General features: G+C 36.2%; 1 protein-coding gene across 9 annotated transcripts in view; it reads left to right on the plus strand.

Moving 5' to 3' along the window:
- The window catches only part of PTPRK (protein tyrosine phosphatase receptor type K), a 571158-nt gene that overhangs the window by 187757 nt on the left and 367819 nt on the right, over positions 1–15582 (plus strand). For all 9 annotated transcript variants that reach the window (XM_030929049.1, XM_030929051.1, XM_030929050.1 and 6 more), the window contains exon 3: positions 14810–15081. In XM_030929049.1, coding sequence (XP_030784909.1) covers positions 14810–15081 — 272 coding nt within the window. The remainder of the gene's footprint in view (positions 1–14809; positions 15082–15582) is intronic.

The following is a 15582-nucleotide window of genomic DNA, read 5'->3' on the forward strand; positions in this document are numbered from 1 at the left end:
CCATTTTCCCAGCGCCTTGGGGTGGGGGAAGGACACCTGTGCTTGATTGTTGGTCTGAGATCTAACTGTTACTTGTTTTGGCTGAAGTTGTTTTTTATTTTAGTTTCTACAGTACACCCCAGAGGGAAGCTTTAAAAAATTAGTGTGGGAACTAAAACTCTACAATTTCTCAATGTTTGTGTTTACCCATTGAGCCTTAAGTTAGCATTTATGAAAACATTAAAGTACAATTCTCAGTTGCTTTCAGGGCAAACAAAACAAAACAAAACAAAAACACTATTGGAATGGAGGTCACTTGCATCCTGCAGCTTTTCTGGTTATGTTTAAAAGGAATGTTTTGTTGAAGGAATATCTTCAGGTGATTGTATTTGCTAAGATGAAGTTGAATTACTTGTGTGCAATAATCAGAGAAGTATTTGCGTGCTCTTCCTTTCCTCACCATTGTTCAATGTGGCATTTCAAAATTGACCAGGTATGTTTTGGCCACTTTTTAAATTTTGATTTTTCAAAATAATAACTGCATTGCCAGCACTGGAAGTAGAATAGCTTATCCCAGAGACCTGAGATATGATTTAATATTATACTTTGCTCAATTATTGGGGACCATTAAATAATTCATTAAAGCTGATTTAAGTTAATGTAGACTCAGGGGACTTTACAAGGGTTTCAGGTTTTTTCTTTAAGTATATATTTTATACCAAAACCTTGAGGTATAGGAGATTATCTTGTGACCAAAAGCACCAGTCTCAAAATTTGAGGAGATGACACCATTCGCTTTTACTTTCTTATGTCCTAGGACCTCAGTTTCTTTTATTATATTTGTATGGTTTATGAAGCTACTGGTGAGATGAAAAATAAAATAACCCTGTTTTCTCTACCGCCCTGTTCTCCTCTTTTCTCTCTTATCTTCCCAGAACTTAACATTTTAAAGTGTAAGCACTTATTTCATCTCTTTTTCCTTCTACTACTTGAGCTCTTTTCTTCATTTTGCTATGCTCAGTCTCTCATTTTTGTTGTTGTTGTTGTTATCATTCCCTTTTGCTTTTATTTCCCTTTTCTTGTCTTAGAACCTCTAAGGCAGAACTGTTTCAAACAAGCAGACCGATTTTTGGTTTAGGTGATACTACTTTGTAAATAAAAAAATGAAAAGATGTTTTTCCTTTGACGGTTCCCACTTCTGTAATCCTCTCAACAATCCTCTCAAACAGTGCTTTTATTATATCTCGACATTTATCTGTTCCAGGCCTCCAATTTTCTTCAGTAAAATGGTAGAGAGGAGATGTGGTGGAAAGGGACAGAACGTGGCTGTTAATTTAGGCCTCTGACTTCAGAGCCTGAATTCTTAACCATTTCTTTTGTTTGTTTGTTTGTTTTTGTTTTTGAGACAGTGTCTCACTCTGTCTCCCAGGCTGAAGTGCAGTGGCATGGCCTTGGCTCACTGCAACCTCTGCCTCCCAGGTTTAAGCGATTCTCCTACCTCAGCCTCCCAGGTAGCTGGGATTACCGGTGCCCACCACCATGCCCAGCTAAGTTTTGTATTTTTAGTAGAGACAGGGTTTCACTATGTTGGCCAGGATGGTCTCGAACTCCTGACCTCATGAACAGCCCTCCTCAGCCTCCTAAAATGCTGAGATTACAGGTGTGAGCCACCGCGCCCAGCCTTAACCATTTAATAAACAGGTATCTGTTTTCATTTGGATAATGGGGAAGATTATATTTTTCCTTCCTTTTGAATATTTCATGGAGTGTCTTTTATTATAATTAAGAACTTTAGTGGACTTAAAGTTTAATGAAGGAAGAAACTTCTTTGGTGGCCAGTTGAACTGCCCCTGTGACCTGATTATCCTTGTTCCTGAGAACTGAGTTGAAAAACTTTGTTCAATCTGAGTTCTTCTCTAATTGATCATTACTTGCCATTTACTTATTTAGGAGCAGTGACCATTGTTACAGTTATAAAATTGAATAGTTACAATTGTTATTAGTTTTGAGTCACAGTAAGGTCTAGTTGTTCTTCATGTACTTCTTGTACTAAAAGTACTTTAGTTCTTCTAGGTTATAGTTGTCTGAAAGGTGGGAACTTTCAGAATAATAGACTAGTTGAGTTGGAAGGAAACTTACATCATTCAGTACAACTACAGGCATACCTTGTTTTATTGAGCTTTGCTTCATTATACTTTGCAGATATTGCATGTTTTACAAATTGAACATTTTGATAATTCTCACAGTATTTCATTTTGTGTAACAAAATGTAACATTTTGGTAATTCTCACAATATTACATACTTTATTATTATTGTTGTATCTGTTATGGTGATCTGTGATCAGTGATTTTTGATGTTACTGTTGTAATTTTTTCATGCACCACCACCAGCTCCTGTATAAGATGGTGAGCTTAACTGATAAATGTTGTATGTATTCTGACTGTTCCACCTACGGCTGTTCCCGTCTTTCTTCCTCTCCTCAGCCCTCCCTGTTCTCTGAGACACAACAATATTGAAATTAAGCAAATTAATAACCCTACAGTGGCCTGCCAATGATCAACTTAACGGAATAACTGCAAGTCTCTCACTTTTTTTTTTTTTTTTTTGAGACGGAGTCTGGCTCTGTCGCCCAGGCTGACTGCAAGCTCCACCTCCCAGGTTCTCGCCGTTCTCCTGACTCAGACTCCCGAGTAGCTGGGACTACAGGCGCCCGCCACCAGGCCTGGCTAATTTTTCTATTTTTATTAGCGACGGGGTTTCACCATGCTAGCCAGGATGGTCTCGATCTCCTGACTTTGTGATCTACCTGCCTCGGCCTCCCAAAGTGCTGGGATTACAGGCATGAGCCATCGTGCCCGGCCGCAGGTCTCTCACTTTAAATCAAAAGCTAAAAATGATTAACCTTAGTGAGGAAGGCATATCAAAGCTGAGATAGGCTGGTAGCTGGGCCTCTTGTGCCTGTTAGCCAAGTTTCGAATGCAGAGGAAAAGTTATTGAAGGAAATTGGAAGTGCTACTCCAGTGAACACCCAGATGATAAGAAAGTGAAACAGCCTTATTGCTGACATGGATAAAGTTTTAGTAGTCTAGATGGAAGATTAAACCAGCCACAGCATTCCCTTAAGCCAAAGCCTAATCCAGAGCACGGCCCTCAGCATTGAGGCAAGACCCTATACTAGCAAAAAGATAACGACTTGCTGAAGGCTCAGATGATTGTTAGTATTTTTTTTTTTTTAGCAATAAACTATTCTAAAATTAAGATATATATTTTATATACCTTATATACCTTTTTTAAGACATACTATTGCACACTTAATAGACTATTGTATTGTGTAAACATAACTTTAATATGCACTGGGAAGCAAAAAATAAAAATTTGGTACATTCAGACATAATGCGACTACTGAGTAGAATGTTTTGATTTTGATAATATTCATTTATATGGAAATCATAGACGTGTTGTGCGCTCATTCTCTTTAGACCTTCAGTTCTGGTCTTTAATGTTTAACAGTGTTGAAGTGTATCCAGACCAGGTGGGAATCGTTAGCATGATTTTTAGTCTTCAGGCAGTTTCCAGGGACCACAGGCCACACTACCTTCTCTTACCTTTAATTGTTCATTTCAATCTTGGATATTTTGAAAAGGCGAGTAATGATTACAAATTGGCCACAGGACAAAGACTTTATTGCCTTTTGGGGTCATGTTACTCTGATTATTTTCTCTTAAGTTGCTTTTCATTTTAACAGGTGCTTCTCAAAACTTTTCACTACCATGTAACATAAAAGTTATGCAGGTTGGATAGCTGTTAGGAGAGTGCTATGATTTCAGAAATTGGAGAAATCTTAAAACAAGAGTTCTTAAACTTAGATCTATGAGTCCTTTAAAATTGTTGGTGAAGTAAGTGTGTGTGTTTCTGGGAGTGGGCGTTGAGGCAACAATACTTTAAATTTACTTCAGATTTCAAAGAAAGAGTGAGAGAGGGAGGGTTAGAAAGGAATAGAAAGGATAGGACTGAGAAAGAGGCCTGACTCACATTGGGATGAAAGGGATAGGTAGAGTAGTGAAGGGAAGGGTTAAGAAAGATTATGAAAGTTAAGTGCCATTAAGTTGGAAGTTTTTAAAAGTACCATCCTTTAACATTGTCAACTCATTTTTAAACTTTGAAAGTGTTCTCTTCATACATTTTCTAGTTTTATTTTCTTTACTGTTTGTTGGAGGAAGGAATGAATATGTCTAAAGGAACAAGTATTGAGGACCTATCTATTCCTCTTGTCAGTGTGCCCTGGCACACCATGGAGGCAGTCTTGTTTAGTCTGCACACTGGACCGCAGTGGGGTGGGCACTTCAAGATGAGGAAACAGGACAGAGAGAGGTTAAATTATTTGCCCAGGATAGACAAGTAAATAGATATGTAGGAAGTAGGGAAAACTGGAGTACTGGAAGGTACTGGAAAGGAACTCAAAACCTATTATAAAATTAGCCACTTTGAAATAGGAAACAGATGGCACTAATCCTTTCAACAATTTATGACATAGGTTTCCTGTGTCATAAAGATGAAACTAGCAATTTTCTTTGTCAAAGTAATGGCCAAGTACTTGCTTTTTGTCTCTCTAAGATATAGTAGGGGAAGGGAATTAAACTATAGAACAATGCTTGGCCAAGTTTCTAAATCTTAATATGTAGCGGGTAAATTCCATGAGGTCACCCACTTGCTAAGAAGGAGAAATGTGCTACTTTCTACTGAAACTTTCATTTTAGTTTTTCTGTGTTGCCTGAAGGTTTTTAGAAGCTATTATTTGAAATCCATACATTTTTCTGTTTTCAAATGTAAGCTGGCTACCTAGAACAAATACAAAGCACTTCTTCAGAGATCAAGAGAAATTTTATCCTTCAGACTGTGAAGGAAATGGGTTTATATTTTTACAAGGCAATGGAGGGACATTTTAAGGAGACTAAAGTTGTTGGAAGTAGACTCCTACAAAGATGCAAATTCAGTTCATTTGTTTTGGAGTTTGGGGGGAAAGTTTACTTTTTCTTTTTCTGACATTTTGTAACATTTGCCTCATACTGTCTTAGAAACAAACTGTATGATGTAGGGGATAGACTTCGTTAGAAGAGAAGCATCCATCTTAAGAAATAATAGAATGTAAAAGTTTGAAGAATTAAAAATAGACTGTACAAAAAGTGATGGCACTGATGTCCGTTTAACCAAATTAGTGGAATATTTTAGGGTTATTCTCAAGATTGAAAGCTTTGCTTATTATCATTTCAAATTTTACCTTTTTTTTTCTCTTTAACTATCTTTGAAAAAAAAATACTTAAAAAAATGTTTTTCCTTACCTTCAGTGGAGCTTGCCGAGTTTACAGATTACACAGCCCCTCTGTTAGGGGCTGGCGAGGCCAAAGAGGTTTCTAATCTTAAAAGCTTGCACTGGCCGGGCGCGGTGGCTCAAGCCTGTAATCCCAGCAATTTGGAAGGCCGAGACGGGCGGATCACGAGGTCAGGAGATCGAGACCATCCTGGCTAATATGGTGAAACCCCGTCTCTACTAAAAAATACAAAAAACTAGCCGGGCGCGGTGGCGGGCGCCTGCAGTCCCAGCTACTCCGGAGGCTGAGGCAGGAGAATGGCGGGAACCCGGGAGGTGGAGCTTGCAGTGAGCTGAGATCCGGCCACTGCACTCCAGCCTGGGCGACAGAGCCGGACTCCGTCTCAAAAAAAAAAAAAAAAAAGCTTGTACTAGGGTTCTGGGAATGCACAGATAGATATGGTATATTTTGTACATAAAAGAGCATTATGTAAGTGCTATGGGAATGCAGCGCAGGAAGCACAAATACATAATTGTCCGACTTTTTAATAAAACATTCAACTTCAAACTGAAAACTCCAGACCTTGTTCTAGACTTTTGGATGAACAACATACATGAAATCCCAGCTTTTCATGGAGTTTTTCAATTAAGTAAACTATTGAATTCAGTAAGTGGCAAGTGCTATAAAGCATCTAATAAAAAGTGATATGTTAGAAAGAAGCTTGGAAGGAACTACTTTATTTAACTGACCTAGGAATGCTTCACCAATAGATGAATGATGAAAATCAACCAGCTGAGGACAGAGCATTTCAAACAGAGGAAGGTCCAGTGCATGGAGACTGAGACAAGCATAAGCTTAGGTGTTTTTTTTTTTTTTTTTTTTTTTTTTTTTTTTTTTTAACAGAAAAAGCCCATTGTATCTGGAACATCTTATGTAAGGGAAGAGAGGTGTAAGAAATAATGTTGGAGAGGAAGGCAGGCACTAGATCATATTGAAGCTGAGGGGTGGGGCTAGAGTTTGGATCTTATTCTCAATGCAATGTGAAGATGAGAAAGATTTAAAAAAATTAACCTGGCTGCCTATCAGAAACGGTTGCAGGGCTAGTAGTGTGAAAATCATAAAACTTGCTAAGATTCCATTCTATTTGTCCTCCTGAGAGGTAATAGGAGTTTGGTAAAACTAGTGATTATGAAGAGACATGAATGGATTGAGGGGAGAGCTCGGAAGTAGAAACAATGAGACTTGCTAGTTAATTAAAAGAAGGGAAAAATCAAACTGATTCCTAGTTTGATAACTGAGTCCTTAGTTTTAATAATTGGTTATATTTGTTGCCACTTAATCAGATGAAAAAAAGTGGTGGTGGGAGAAGAGGCTTGAAAAAAGAAATGAAAAGATGAAAGATATGAAAAGGCGGGTAATGGCATTGCCTTCACCACAAAGGTAATAGTAACAGAAGTACTTAGAGACATTAATTTTATAATACAGAAAAAAAAAAAAAATCCCAAATGGGCTGAGACCCAAATAGTGATTTCACTTGTCACTCTTCTTTCTACTTAGAGATTCTGATTATTGCTTCTTAAGCTGTCTGGGCATGAAGCAATATTATTGTATAGTGTCTTTAGTTTTTTTACACCAACAGTTTCTGGCATGTGCTTTGTTACTACTGGGAAAATCTCACTCAATGCCAAGAGCTAGCTGTTTTGCACAGTGCGTTGGTGCTTTGGTAGCTATTCAAAATGATCTTCAGAACACATAAAAATACTTTTCTTATGAGGATAGAATATTACTTAGTCCTCTGTACTCTTCTGCTCATACATAACAATCTGATTCTCTGATGGTGGGAGACTAGAGTGGAAGAAAGCCCTTTGTGATGGTTAATTTTATGTGTCAGTTAGACTCAGCGATAGGGTACCTGGATATTAGGTTAAACATTATTTCTAGGGATGTGTGTGTGTGTGTGTGTGTTTCTGGATGTGATTAACATTTGAAAGGTACACTGAGTAAAGCAGATAGCCCTCCCCAATGTGGGTGGGCCTCATCCAATCGCTTGAAGTACTGAGCTGAATAAGGAGTAAGAATTCCCCCGTGTCTGACTGTTTACAAGCTGGGACATCAGTCTCCTGCCTTTGGACTTGGACTCAGATTGGAACTTACACCATAGGCTCTCCTGGTTATTGGACTCAGACTTGGACTTGAACTGGAATTTATACCATTGACTCTCCTGTTTCTCAGGCCTTTGGGCTCGGATTGGAATTATACCATCAGCTTTCCTGTCCTGAGTCTGGACTTCTCAGCTTCCACAATCATATCAGCGTATTCCTTATAATAAATCTCCTGATATATATATAATATATATATATAGTGTGTATGTATGTGTGTATGTGTGTGTGTGTCTGTTTATCTATATACTCCTTTTCTCTGGAGAACCCTGACTAATATATCCTTTGTACTAGGGTAGAAAATTTCAGCTTTTTTCATCTTCATTCTTCAGGCATCCAACACTCCGGTGAAGGATTTTGTTTTCTAACTGATTTTATAGAGTACATCTTTATACCCTGCAGAGACTGAATGAGTGAAGTAGACTCAACATAAATAAAAGCACTAATAATGTTCTCATTAGAGCAGAGTGATAAAAAGGTTTATGTATATTAAAATATAGGGTTCTCTACATGTGATCCAAAGATCTCTGTAGATCTTCATACTCTTTCAGGTGATCCATGAGGTCAAAATTGTTTATCAATAACACTGAGATACAGTTTTCCTTTTTTCTCTTTTATTGTCTCATGAATGAATAGAAGAATTTCCCAGAGGTTACATGATGCATGATACTACAAACAGATTGAAAGATTAAGTAAAAATGAGAATCTAATTGTCTTCTATTGAGACAGACACTAAAGAGATTTGTAAAAAGTAAAACAATGCTTATCTTCTTGCTATCTTTTTTTGTTTATTTTGGGAAATGGTTATTTTTCATGAAAATATGATAGTAAATTATGAGATCATTGCTAATCTTAAATTATTATTTTTGAATTTTTTCCATTTTAATTTCTAATGTGGTCAATATTGATGTAACTCAGAAACAAAAGCTGCTGGATATCCTTAATATCACAAGTATAAAGGGGCCCTGGGACGAAAACATTTGAGAACCTTTGTTTAATAGAAGATTTCTTATGTATACCAGCGTGGCTCTGACAAATACATTAAATATGTACTTCCAAACATTATACTATTTCATTAAATCCTTATATTTGTATTTGAAACAAATACATTAAATATGTACTTCCAAACATTATACTTTTTCATTAAATCCTTATGTTTGAAAGCAGCATAAACTAGTTTCATTTGTTTTTCTTTTTGTTGTTGTTTTGACATTTTCTGGTTATATGTCTCACGTATAGTTAAAGCTACTGCTGCCTCAATTGTTCATGTTATTAAATAATGTCTTTGCCTCCCCTTTCAATTGGTAATCTAACTAATCAAGTAACAAGTGTTTCTTAGACTTCTATTGTATGCAAAACCCTTATTAGATAGGGTGCCAGTTATCAATTTATTGCCCCGGAGCTTAAAATTTATCCTTCATTACCTGCTCTGTGATAGCAGCACTTGACCCTGTAAAGCGGTTCTGCTTTACAACTGGCGCAGTGTTAAGCTTTGTCAGTAGAGGGCACTGGAGAGACACTTAAGAAAGAAGGAACATCTATTCTTGGTTGAATTGTGATCCTAGGGTTGTTTTTTGTTGGTGGTACTGCACAGTGGACAGAGCTGTGTGCATGTAGCAGACATAGTCCCTCAGTGAGCTTGTAGCACCAGACCTGGCCTGGTGACCGCCTTGCTGTGGCACACACATACCCCAGGCCTCATGCCACTCTACTGCAGGGAGAATGTGTCTTGTTTCCCTTGCTTCCCTAGAGCAGGACCGGCTCTGGCCTGAGTGACCCAGCAGACTTTGTCATTCCGTGAGCTGCAACTGCACCTTCTTTAAGGAAATCTGATTCTCAGCAACCTCCCCTGTCTACATTGATTTCTTTCTTGGGTACTTTGATTATTCTTTAAGGTTTTCTTCACAGCTTTAAAGTTTCTACCTTCTTATAGGTAGTAATTCTTTATATTACGTTTTCACTGTTAAGTTTACTGTGCGGCTTCTCTCTTCTAATTGGACTCTGAATAAGTCAGATGCTTTCTAAGAGAACATAATTACCCTTCTGAGGTTGACAAATGATATCCATATAAATCATTTAAAATTGGCACAAAGGCAGTGTATAATTGGGGGCCAGAATTAGACGTTTAGAAACTATGAGACAGTTCGAAGAAAGAAAACTGGCATGATGTGTGGAGAAAATAGTGAGGGGTGTGTCGGACTGGAGAAGGTGGTTTGTGAAGAGAAGTGGGAGGTAAAATGACCAAAGTTACTTTGGGATAAGATCATGGAAAGCTGTGAATACTAAGCAGAGAAGTTGAAATTTTTCTTTTAGTTTATAGGGCACATTCAACAGATTTTGAATAATAACTGACAATACAAATATTATGTTAGTGTACTAAAGTATACCAACACATACATATTTAAAGGAGTTTTAGAAGAAAGTATGGAAATCTATTTGTAATTAATTTTCTTTACTATTAATTGAATTTCCCATGTAAATACCTTATTCATAGAAGTGTAGCTTAAAGATAAAAAATCACTAATATATAAAATCCATAGGGCATTACATATTCATCTAGATACTAGATTATGGTATTTTCCTTGGTCATTCTTTTTAGCAAAAACTGCCATTTGTTTTAAGTCTTCTCTGCCTTTCTATTTTTTAGTGAATTGGAATAAGTCGTACTCAGTTTTTGTACTGTGTGTTTTGAATGCCAAGATGCTGTTAATCTGTAGGATACAAATAGGATTTATTTTTAAAAGACTAAAATTACCCACCTGTGTTTGTTTACTAAGTATTTATCATTATTCATTTGATTTTCCTCTTGTACGATAGTATTCATGTAGTCTGTTTTAATAAAAAAGTGCAAATCTAATGCCTATTCATTATAGAACTCTCAGAAACTGTACATATGCAAAAACTTTTTTGAAAACCTAGAAGACAATTACAGCCCACCAGATAATATACCATTAAGATTTTGCTATATATTTTTCTAGTCATATGTACAAGTTTATGTGTGTGCATATGTGAATATACACACATTTACACAGATGTATTTATTTAAGTTAAATATGCATTTTTCATAAGTGGGTTTAATATTTTACAACCTGCATATTTTACTTAACACATTATAAATGTGTTCCATTAAATGTTTTAAAATAATATAATTCTTAATGACTGCATTATTGTTCATTAAATTGATTTACAATAATTTTGCAAATTACTGATTATTGAATATTAAGAATACTTAATTTTTCTCCATTTTAAATAGTGTAATGAGTTAGGCATCTTTTAAACCTGTATCTTTTACACATATCTGATGGTTTATCTAATATACATTTGTAGACATGAAATTCCCAGACCAGAAGGCATGTATCTCTCTTTTTTTTTTAAATATATTTTAAGTTCTGAGATATATATGCAGAACCTGCAGGTTTGTTACATAAGTATACATGTGCCATGGTGGTTTGCTGCATTAGGTATTTCTCCTAATGCTATCCCTCCCCCTGCCCCCCAACAGGCCCTGGTGTGTGATGTTCCCCTCCCTGTGCCATATGTTCTCATTGTTCAACTCCCACTTATGGGTGAGAAAATGTGGTGTTTTGTTTTCTGTTCTTGTGATAGTTTGCTGAGAACTATGGTTTCCAGCTCCATGCATGTCCCTGCAAAGGATGTGAACTCATTCTTTTTTATAGCTGCATAGTTTTCCATGGTGTATATGTGCTATGTTTTCTTTATCCAGGCTATCATTGATGGGCATTTGGGTTGGTTCCAAGTCTTTGCTATTGTGAACAGTGCTGCAGTAAACATACGTGTGCATGTGTCTTTATAGTAAAATGATTTATAATCCTTTGGGTATATACGTAGTAATGGGATTGCTGGGTCAAATGGTATTTCTAGTTCTAGATCCTTGAGGAATCTCCACACTGTCTTCGACAATGGTGGAACTAATTTACACTCCCACCTACGGTGTAAAAACATTCCTATTTCTCCACATTCTCTCCAGCATCTGTTTTTTCCTGACTTTTTAATGATTGCCATTCTAACTGGTGTGAGATGGTATCTCATTGTGGTTTTGATTTGCATTTCTCTAATGACCAGTAATGATGAGCTTTTTTTTTCATATGTTTGTTGGCCGCATAAATGTCTTCTTTTGAAAAGTGTCTGTTCATATCTTTCACTCACTTTTTCATGGTTTTTTTTCTTGTAAATTTGTTTAAGTTCCTTGTAGATTCTGAATATTAGCCTCTTGTCAAATGGATAAATTGTAAATATTTTTTCCCATTCTGTAGGTTGCCTGTTCATTCTGATGATAGTTTGTTTTGCAGTGCAGAACCTCTTTGGTTTAATTAGATACCATTTGTCAATTTTGGCTTTTGTTGCAATTGCTTTTGGTGTTTTATTCATGAATATCTCTTAAAGGTCTTTGATGTCAAATTGCTCTATACAAAGGTTGCACTTAAAACAAACAAATAAAAAGCATATACAGTTTTCTCTGTCTTGAATGATATATTTGAGAACTCTGTTGCTCAAGAGACTGTAAGGAATATTCATAAGGCCACTTTAAAGAAGTTTTAATTAAAAGCTAGTACATTGTATGTGTGGCAACATAGATGTTTTATTAAGCCTTGAGATAACTAAACTCTTGTTAGAAATCTGAGGAATTAGTTAGCTGGTAACAGAACAGTTGTAAATAAGTTTAAATTATAACATAAAGTATGAGGGAAGTACATATTGTATAATTTCCCAAGTGTAAGGATTGGGAGGCAGTTATTCTGGGAGACTACAGAAGTAATTTTTAGATGTTGATAAGAATAGCACAGTATCTTCTGTGTTTGGGATGATGGAAGGGAATACTGGGTCAGACAGGCAGCTCCCTCCCTAGTGCCTACTGGATAAATTGCCATTATATCAAGGCAGTAGGCAGAAGGATTTAGACGGCTTTTTGGTGCTAGTACTTGATTCTTCCTGTCTGGAGCTGTGCAATAAATGCGTTATTATTCCAGAGCACTCAGGGAATGTGGCAGTAGTCAGGCATTATTGAAAGTGGGCCATTTAGCAGAAACATTCTATAGAAATGAATTATCAACACTATTTTTCTTTATTATTTAACTTGCTTGAAATGTTGAAATAGTGTAGCCTATTCACAAAGCTTTTATTTTGTGACTTTTGTATTCCTAATGATCAAATTGATAATACCTGCAAATGAATATACTTTGCCTATCCTGTTTCCTTAATAAGAAAAATAATTATTGTAGCTTAAGAGTACAACTGACTGAAAATTCCTGAATGGTCTTTATAGTAAATATTATGCTGTATAATTAAAATGTGACACAAAGCATATTTTTACAACAAAGTTTATTTTATAATAGGAGAAAATGACTATTAGAAAGCCAGTAAATCATTTAGAGATTACTACTTTAAAGTTGATATTCAGAAGCCATAATTGATACAGACCTCTGAAAATAATTTAAATGCACTACTGCCATAATATTCCATTGAGGGGGAAAAAAGACTGTTGTAGTAGTGGGGAAATAGGCTACAGGTTTGTGAAGATGCTGAGGCCCAATAACAAACACTAAGTAACTTATCCAAGATCTCAGGGCTGGTCCTCATTAAAGGGAATAATTGGTCTGCTATGCAGTGGTGAATCTGAAAGACATCTTGCTAAATCAACCATTGACTTCAGAATGTGAATATAATAAGGACTAGAAACATCCTGCTTCTATAAATTGGGTTGGGATCCAGGATGTTCTGTTTAAAAATAAAGACATAATTTCTCCAAAATATACACGGACAATTTATTCTATTAATGTGCCATCTGTGAGACTCAGAAAGAAAGAAAGAAAGAGAAAAAAAAAAGAATCCTAGCTTACAAGAGAAGAGGATAACTAGGAAAAAGAAGTGAATAATAATATCAGCCACTATCACTATGATCTGTTTATTCTGTACTTCGATTATACTAAAGTGTTACAGAAATCTTCCCAAAAGCTCTCAAACAGAGGGTACCTACTACTCAGTGGCAATTGGTCACATTTGAAATTCAGCTTCTCATATAGTTGACACCATCCTCTCTGCTATGATTTGCATCTGTTGTTGAGGGTTAATTGAACAAGTTAGACTAGTAATTATCGAGTGTTTAATGTGTCATGGGTACAAATTTTGGGGAGGGAATACAGAAGATTGATTAATTTTGAATGTTGTCAGGAAGAGAAGGTCAAGTGCAACTCTTATAACACTGAGTTCTGTAACACTACATCTGATAGATTTTGGTTAAAATTACATGCTGGCAAAGAAAAAGGATATTTTACAATAAAATTTGTGTTCCATCTTCTGTGTAATAAATAGGCATATTTGCATTTTTGTGATATGTGTCTGTGTTAAAATCCACAATGACATGAGAACAATTGGTTGTTTTACTGGAGAGTTTTCTGGGACTAAAAGCAGCAGCCCGGTGTTCAAGTCACATTTTTGTACTTTGTGGCCTTTGCCTGCAATGGAAAGTCTGTATGTGAGCTATGAGAGTCCTGTGCCTCCACATGATAGATAACCAATGAACACTTACTAAGTCAAAGGGAATGGAGTAGATTGGTGATTTTAAACTGGGTTTCTTGTAGCTCTACAAGAGTGTAGGGACTATTACAGAACTGGGGCCAATAGTAGTGATGATTAGCTGACACCTTAGTTGGTGAGACTCCAGATGGGGAAATCTACTATGTCCTGATCCTCAGCTCTAGGCATTTTTAACTTTAGCCCTCATACTGACACTGCAAAGTGTCCTCATTCCCTGAACTGAAGTTCAAAATTAGTATGTTACAAGTGATCACATAACTTGTGTAAATGATGACTTCAATATGAAATTAGAAATGGTTCCATTATCTGCACTCTAAGCACATCTCCCTACAATAATATTCTGGATAGTGAAAAATAAAGGTATACCCTCTATGTAAACCAGGCCAATAAAGTATCACTTTTGTGTATGTGTGTGTATATGTTGTGTGTGTGTGTGCATATATATAATATATATATTATATTAAAAGACTTGTGTCCAGTAATACCAGAGATTTAGAGTGAGATCTGGATTTGAACCAAGCTTTGAGTGTTACTAACTGTGCCTCAAATTCATTTGTAAAATAGGATAATAACAGGTTGTTGTGGAGACTAAATGAATTAATACATAATGTGTACTTTGAACATTGTTACCTGGTAAGAATTCAGTTCATCTACTTATTTGATTGGTATATTTCTATGGCTATGTTCTGGAAAACAGTCTTTTTAAGTTAAATTTAATGTTCAGAATGGATTGGTTTATTTTTGTTGTTATATGTTCCCTTTGCTTATATATCTCTTTAGCATTATTATTTGTAATGTCATTTCAGGTTCCTATATGATAGTGGACTCTTCAGATCACGACCCTGGAGAAAAGGCCAGACTTCAGCTGCCTACAATGAAGGAGAATGACACTCACTGCATTGATTTCAGTTACCTATTATATAGCCAGAAAGGACTGAATCCTGGCACTTTGAACATATTAGTTAGGGTGAATAAAGGACCTCTTGCCAATCCAATTTGGAATGTGACTGGATTCACAGGTAGAGATTGGCTTCGGGCTGAGCTAGCAGTGAGCACCTTTTGGCCCAATGAATATCAGGTAATCATCTGTACTTTTCTGGTGTATGTTTTGATGTCATCAGATCTCACTATATGTGTAATACATCAATGTAAATATGCATCTCATGGTGATGAGAGATTTCCCTCTTGCCTTCCCCACCCCCATTGTTGGGGAAGTGTTATACACAGATGTAAATATGCATCCCATGGTAATGAGAGATTGCTCCTCTTTCTTCCCCACCCTGTTGATGAGGAAGTGTTTGGAGACATTGGCACAAAACCTTTAAACTAGGGAAAATATTTCTACATGTTAAAAAAATCAAGTTTAGGTCCAGAGTTTTTTGGTGGTTTGACAAAGAGCTATGTATTGACAGATTCTTTTCTATAGCTTTGTTCAGGAAGAAAGGGCCTTTTTGAGTTTATTGTAATCTTCAGACTGGACTGATTTACTGACTTTTTGAAAGTAACATTTGGGAAATAAATGTAATATAGAGTTTCATGAACTATGTTAAGGGGGAGGCATTTCCATTAATTATTTTAG

The sequence above is a fragment of the Rhinopithecus roxellana genome, chromosome 4, assembly GCF_007565055.1.
Source record: "Rhinopithecus roxellana isolate Shanxi Qingling chromosome 4, ASM756505v1, whole genome shotgun sequence".
In the NCBI taxonomy this organism is placed as follows: Eukaryota; Metazoa; Chordata; class Mammalia; order Primates; family Cercopithecidae; genus Rhinopithecus; species Rhinopithecus roxellana.